Raw genomic sequence first — 7,745 nt, 5'->3', positions numbered from 1 at the left:
AGACGAATCACGTGGTTAGTCCGTGTCTCTCGTCTGTGTTGAGCAGACGTCGAGGCGGCGGCTTCGTTTGCGGGTCGTTGTCGTCGCTCCTCCTCTCCTTTTCGCGACCCGTTCTTCCCGTTCTTCGGGCGTCTCAGCCGCACGCTTGGCCTTCCTCCCTCCCTTACCGCGTTGTCGGCCGGCCTCGTAGCATGCTACGAATTCGGGATTCGTCGACGCAGCTTCTCGTAGCCTCTGCTCATGCAGCACAGAGTATGAACGCTTACAATGCGCCTATTTTTCTATTGCGCATCCGAGAAGCGAGCGCACGACCACGCTGACAATGGAGCGCCGCAGGGCGCGCCGCCGCGGAAATAGCACGGCGCATGCGCACTGAGGTGCATAGCTGAGCTGATGGAACAACTTATGGAAAACGAGGCAGAGAGAGAAATAACCAACTGATTCGTCTCAGAGAATTCGGGAGTCCAACGAGGCTGTTTCACCAGGAATTCACGGACAACGCATTCGGCAGCGTGTGAGGAGCTTTCGCGTACACGCTAGGTTTAAACAAGCGGAACCATCAGAAATTTTTTAGATTTAAATCGTATGGCTTTAAAGTGCTTAAAGATGCCATATGTGTACAAGCATCGGTTTTGCCGGATTGCCTCCTGGTTTCCATGGCAACGCGTTGCGATGGAAACGGCGCATGCGCAGATGTGGCTTGCACCCGACACGGCGAAATGCTCCGCAGCTAGCGTAGTGAAGCTTTCGCTTCAAAAAAGGCCACGTGACAGGTTGGCCATGGAGGAAGGGGTGACGGGAGATCACTTCGGGTGAGCCAAAGAGGAGTTTCTCGGAAGCGGGAATCTTTTCTTACGAGACCACCAAAATTTAGAAAAAAAATTATCTAGCAATAACTCTGTAGGTAATCACGTTTCCTAAATTACACAAGCTGATATGGCTGTTCATTACGACCGGCTACACGTATCTACAGATGTGCAGATGCTATGTTGAAACATAACCTGCAACAGGTGTTTAGTGGTTAGACTGCCCCCACGTGTTCAAGGCACTCGTGGCTGTAAGCGTGACCAGCCAATAAATCGAAACTTTTTCGTCTCAATGGAAAACAGCTGCTCTTGTCACCATATGGCGTATTTTGCGTGCAGCAATAAAATTCCTAAAACTCCTCGCCTTCAAAATCTGTATCTGTTAGAATTTTCTGCGTGGTAGGCATGAAACCGCTCTTGATTATCTAGACCTATGCCTGAGTGATTTTCAACAAAATGATGTGTCTACTGTGACACACATTTCAAAACATTTTTGCCAGCTGTGTAGAGAATTCTATTCCCAACAAAGTAAATAAATTTGGCAAAATAAATCTCTGGATTACGCGTAAGTCTTGCACTTAAAACCGAATCTAAAAAGATTGAAACGAACACGTGTCCACAGAAACGCAATGCTAGCTGGCCTGCGTCAGGCTGTTGGCTTTTCAAAGCGTCACTATACTTCGAGCACACCGTGATCCTCAGATATTTTGAAAACACTTCCCTCACGTGCTTGGACCTTTTTTAGGGCCGACAGTTTAATATAAGTAATTGAAAGGAGGCGCTCAACTTTCATACATAGTTAGAAAGTTAATTGTCAAAAAAGTTTTAGCCACCTTACCAGTTAACCTGATTCATCTGTTGTCTGCGGCCCGCCAAGATTGGTATCGCTATCCCACAGAGGTCATCTTTATAATTCTAAAAGCCTGTTTTTGAAAATCAGTGTGCGCTTTCCTGAAGCACCTGTGGTAATGCGTATGCCTAATGCTGTGCTAAAGCGCTAGTTTCCCATTGCGAGCTATAAGCGGAAAAGAGATTGTACTGCAGCAAACATTCCGCGAGAGGTCATTGTGTTAGCAGTTAAAGGGAGCCTAAGGACAATGCGACCACAGGTTATGGTTTGCTCAACGCTCACATTCTTTCCTTTCAGGCGGAGATGTGCATGAAAACTGGTGCTTTACTTCTATGGGCTGCGACAACAGCCTGTGGCCTCACCATGTCAATGAACAGCACCCACATCGCTCCTTACGCAACGCTACTGCAGCGCTTCAAGCGCAGCAACGTGGCCGTTGAAAACAGATACGTCCAGGCCGTTTGCACCATTCTTGTACGGCTGAAAGTTGGGCACTATATCCCTCCTGGTCACCAGAAGGCGCTGACAATGGAACAGCTGCTTGTATCGGACGAACCCGTGGACAACAAAACTCCTCAGGGTAGTATCGCCTGCTTGTCGCTCCGATCCGTGAAGATTCGACAATGGGATAACTTTCCGCTAGCAATTGATGAGCAGCATGCAGGACCTATTCGTTACGATTTCGGCCCCCGAAATTGATATCTACGGTTTTGAGTACCGGCGGCAATCCATTAGCGAGATGACAGTCAAAAGCACGTTCGGCATGCCTCCGCAAGCCGCTGTCGCCGTCGGCCACGGGACTCTAGCGGACGAAAGATGTAACTTTCACGTCTACGGCTTCGTCGGCTCTGATAGGTACATCTCCACCTCTTACTTCTTCAAGACTATAAATTCGTTCTTTGAGTTATGTAATATTCACACCGTCACGACCGAGGCAGTGAACGTCACGTTCATAGACACATTATGAATTCTCTCCAGAGCTGCTTGGTTTGGGCGCCATCACTCCTGTAAAACATTTTCTATTCTATAAATGCAAATTTGATAGAATCGGACTTGTTGCAAATCGAGCACTTCGAGTTTTTCCACGTTCCTATACGGGAGATGCATCCACTTGCCTTCGGGCATCTGAAACCAGGTTTTAGGTATGTCTAGCTTATCGGGACAAAATTGCCCGAAATTCCAGAGGCAATATTTTAGGTAGAGCGCCTAGATACGCTCGACATGTCCGACACCAATGTGCCACGTGACATCGAGTTCCAGTACTGTCCCAGGAACTGTCAACGGAACAGTAGCGTTCGGAAGCTAATTATGAGTGGGACCAACCTCGGATCGTTACCAAATCGCGCCTTTTGTGGATTTCCTCTGCTCGAGGCACTTCAGCTAGAGAACTGTCACATAACACAACCCTCCGGGTCACCATTTGAATGCCTGGAAAACCTCAAGAACCTCTCTATGGCTGGCAACATGATTAAGCATTTGGACGGAGAAAACGAAAAGGGACTCAGGAAACTTATTTTTCTGAACCTAAATAAAAATCAGATCGTGCAATTCGAAGCCCCGGAAGTATTCTCCACTTTGATCTCCTTGAATCGACTCTTACTGTCTCAGAACGAGATTAAAGTACTACGGCTTGGTGCAGTGAAGGGTGTACCTATCGAGGAGCTAAATCTTGCGTATAATAGAATATCAGAGTGGAAGGGACCGTTATTTACTAGCATGACTAAACTCGAAACCCTGCTCTTAGATAGAGCACAACATGCTATCCACAGTAAGCGAAGACATGTTGCATGACATCAACAATGTCAGCTACGTGAACCTCAACTGGAATCCCTGGGACTGCTCAAGCTGCAGGTTGAAGAACCTTCTTTTTCTGATACAGAAGCACCCTGCTCAGTGTGCGGACTGCTTTCTCTGCAAGCAACCTGAGGAGCACGAGGGAAGGCTCGTTCTCGAGGTGCCCAGGAATAAGGAAGACTGCGCCCCGCCCGACTACTACAGAATTTACGGTGTTCCTGCGCTCTTCTCTTTGATGGTCGCCTCCTTGGTCGGCTACGCCGTTTACAGAAACCGCTTGTACTGCATGTACAGCCTGCTGTACCTCAAAGAAGCCATTAAAGGATATCGAAGAAAGACCCACAACAGGACGTTTTCTGTGGGACGGCTTCCTCTCGTGCCACGCATCGGACGCCAAGGGGGTGCGAGACGTGCTGCTTCCAAAGCTCGAAGCTTCCATAAATTTCGATTCTGCGTGGCCGATCGGGACTTCATTCCGGGCCTCCCGATCACCGAGAACATCTGCCGCGCTATATCGCAGAGCCGCGTGACGCTGTTCCTGCTGAGCCGGGAGTTCTGCCGCAGTCGCTGGTGCATGTTTGAGCTGAACCTGGCGCAGCATCGGCTGCTTGAGAATGACCGCAACGATGGCATGGTGTTCATAAGGAAGACCGACTTGCAGGAGTCAGGGATGAGCTCCATGCTGGCGTACCTCATCAAGACCCGCACCTACGTTCAGCTACCGCCCGACGGTTCGAGCGACACTGAACAACCTCTTCTGGCTCCAGGTCCAGGCTGCTCTGCAACAGTAGTCATGCGGCTCTAAACTTCCTTTCTTCCAAGTATTGCGGTCTCATGAGGTTTAGACCGTTGCTGGTTGTACTAGTCTTTTATTACACTATCGCTGCTTTCGTAGCGACATGCTCGATAAATGTGAGACACTGTCACCATTCGTCTTACAGTCCACACGCCGCTGACACTAGATCGCTTCGTAGAGGCCTTACCTACGGTCCAATCCTGGTATCCCTTAGTATGGGCTTAATAAAGTTATAGCATACATGTTAGCGTATACTCTTTACGCGTTACGTTGTGCATTTCAATTTATCGCCGGCTATGAACAATTTGCAGGTTACGCTGCACCTCTGCTGTTACTCGCGAGTAATTTACAGGTTAAGCCGTAACCTTCATCCTGCCTTCTGCGTGCGCAATGAGAGTACAGAAGAACGCTATACGCGTACTGAGATTCACAAGCGCAGGAAAGTGAAGGGCACGCCAACGTTGTGCTTCAGGAAAGGCAACGCAAAGATGTCAATGCTGTGAAATCACTGAATGAAACGATACTTTCTATTCTGCTCCGTGTATGGTAGTAAAAACCGTTCTCGCATTACGAAAAAGCGCTTGTATGACTCTTGGACAGCACTGCGGTTACAGGTTTCATTGACAACTTCAGCATCTTTGCAACTGCACTCTCGTAGAAAGCGCATTTACAGGTTCGAAACACTTTGCCAGTTGTTATTGCTGGCCAGCTTGCATATCCCGTCATTTTCGGCCGTCTGATAATCTGGTTCTGTACGGATAGACAAAGCTTCGTGGAGATCAAGATGTTCTGATAACCAATAGAGAACACAAACAATTATTCATATAACCAGCGAAATCAATGTTGACAGCAATTACAATGCATTCCTAAGATTAAGAAAGTAAGATTAGTTTAACGGATGATTACACCAGAGAAGCATTATGCGCAGATGATGCGTTAGTATAGAGCTCAAGCAGGAAAGATCACACCGCAGTGGAAGAAATCCCTTGATTACGAACTGAAACGCGCGTTAATTTAGGGCACTATCTGTGTACAGTCGTGCTAATAGCAATAAGGGAATTGTTGTAGCCGGCAGTTTTGCTTCCATTGTTTACTTCAAGCGCGATGGTTTGCTGTACAGTACCGGGAACTATATTTTTAAGGAGTCAGTTGGCAGTAGCGGCAGGAAAATGTTGTCTAATATATCGAGAATTTCTAAGAAACGCGAGACTTTACATTACTTAAGCTCTACGCAGCAGAACACATTTATCACAAACACCTAAGAAAGCAATTGAAAACCGAACTAATCCTTATGGCTTCCGGTTTTTACACCGGCAAGTGAGGATACCTAGATGCACGCCGCCTACGGCAATCTGAGGCAAGAGTGCATGTAACGCTCACTCTGTAGTTTATTCATATGATTTACTTCACATGCAAAGGCGCTCTTATGAAAGATGTGTCCACTGGCGTATTCTTTATTTGTTTATTGATTGAGCCGATGGACGACAAGGCTCGTCATGATGAACCGAGGGGAAGGGCAATTCTCCCACTTATCCCATACTAGTTATGGACTTTCCTTCAGCACATGTGCGGATTCTGGAAGTGTACGTTGTGTTCTGGTGGATCTTTGATTTTTTTGTACGAGCTTGCCTGTGTTCGTAGCTGTCATTTTGTCACCATTCATTGGGTATAGTACAATTTGCACGTGGCATACAATGTATTGAAAGTGGGTTTGTCTGTGGTTTGTGCTGCAGCAGTAGCCTGTTATATTCATAATGTGCTCCTTTGGTTCACCACCTGCGATAAATTCTCTTGGCTTCCAAACAAATTTTTAGGTATGCGTTCTTATTTTTATGATATGAATGTACATGTTTCATGCGTACTGAGCACATGACCATCAGTTATTGCCTTCGCATAAGTATGCATTCATTGCCCTTCTTCTTCGTATGTGTGTAAGCGAAACGGCAGGGGTCCTTCTTTTAAATGGGCACCATGTTGCTTTTGTAACGCTGTTCTGAAGCCAGATAGTTGACGATTTCGTGTTAAAATCTGTTGTGTACCCTGTAGAGTTGTACTGGGGATACCCGTGTGTGTTATTCGCATCTGTAATAAAGGAGTTCCTGGACTGTGGCATTCACGACAGCTTTTTCTTGAGATATTTTTTCAGCTGCTTCCATACTTTTAAGCTGCAATGGCTTAAATGCGAAAAATGACAGCAGATAATTGGGCCTCGCGACTTTCACACCAGTCACGTGACCACAAAACTCCCTGAGGCATTCCGGCCGTCGTTAGGTGCGTGGACAAAACCGCCATCAAAGAAGTTTTCCCGTTGAGCAAATAGAACAGTGTGGAAATTTTTCTCCTGTACATTGAAATTACAATCTGATCGTGGTTCATTTCAGCAATGAGCTGCAAAATGTAATAAAGGACATTACATTACATTACAAGGACGGAGTGGATTCCAAGAGAAAGCAAACGTAGCAGGGGACGGCAGAAAGTTAGGTGGGCGGATGAGATTAAGAAGTTTGCAGGGATACAGTGGCGGCAACTGACAAAGGACAGGGTTAATTGGAGAGACATGGGAGAGGCCTTTGCCCTGCAGTGGGTGTAGTCAGGCTGATGATGATGATGATGATGATGATGATAAGAACGATTATAACTTGAGGGTCATGCGGGCTTCGAAATCGTGATCAGAATTGTTCATTTTAATCATCATCAGCAGCAGCCTCACTAAGCCCACTGCAGGCCAAAGAAATCCTCCGTATCCTCCATTTGCACCGTAGCGCCTTCGGCGCATTCTAATGTGGAATAAACGTGGTTTCAATCAATCTCCTCCATGTCCTACCAGTTAACCCTGTCCGTTGCCAGGTGCGGTCACCCTATCCCTCAAAATTCTTAATTTCATCCTCCCAGATAACTTCCTTCCGCCCCCAGCTACGCTTGCCGTCTCTTGGAAATCATTGCGTTACCCTTAAGGGCCATCGGTTATCTTGCCTTCGCAATACATGCCCCACCCAAACCCATTTCTTGCTCTTGATTTCAGCTACGATATCATTAAGCCTCGTTTGTTCCCTCCCTAATTCCACTTCCGCTCTCTTAACGTTATACCTGCCATTTTTTTTCCATAGCTCACTGCGTAGTACTTAACTGGATCTCAATCCTCCTCATTAGCATCCAGGTTTCGACCCATAGGTGAGTACAGGTAAGACAAAGCGGTTGCACACTTTTCTATTGAGCGACATTGGTAAACTGCCATTCATGATATCAAAGAACGTGCCATACACACTCCTGCCTAAACTTCTTCTATTTATCTCAATCTCTTGATCCAGACCTACGGTCACTACTTGCCCTGAGTAGACGCATTCCCTTTCCAATTACAGCACCTCGTTACCGCTTGTAACTGATGTTGCCTTCGGAGATTCTTATACATTATTTTGGTTTTCTCCATACCCGCCGATCTGCTTTGCCTGCCTAACTCATTGACCATGCTTAGCGGTTAATCTCCTGAGTGACTTAGCTA

The 7,745-nt window shown here is 46.8% G+C and overlaps 1 protein-coding gene across 1 annotated transcript; it reads left to right on the top strand.

The window, feature by feature from the left end:
* The first annotated feature begins 3,436 nt into the window (after positions 1-3,436).
* Positions 3,437-4,255, top strand: LOC149328317 (toll-like receptor 2). Its single transcript, XM_089558958.1, has one exon. It carries the CDS (start codon positions 3,437-3,439, stop codon positions 4,253-4,255), a length of 819 nt encoding a protein of 272 aa, XP_089415084.1.
* Positions 4,256-7,745: the final 3,490 nt, after the last annotated feature.

This window comes from Amblyomma mixtum, chromosome 9, assembly GCF_055824585.1.
Source record: "Amblyomma mixtum isolate Tamu chromosome 9, ASM5582458v1, whole genome shotgun sequence".
NCBI classification, from domain to species: Eukaryota; Metazoa; Arthropoda; class Arachnida; order Ixodida; family Ixodidae; genus Amblyomma; species Amblyomma mixtum.
The sequence above is the reverse complement of the archived record's forward strand: the minus strand, read 5'-3'. Positions and strand labels throughout refer to the sequence as shown.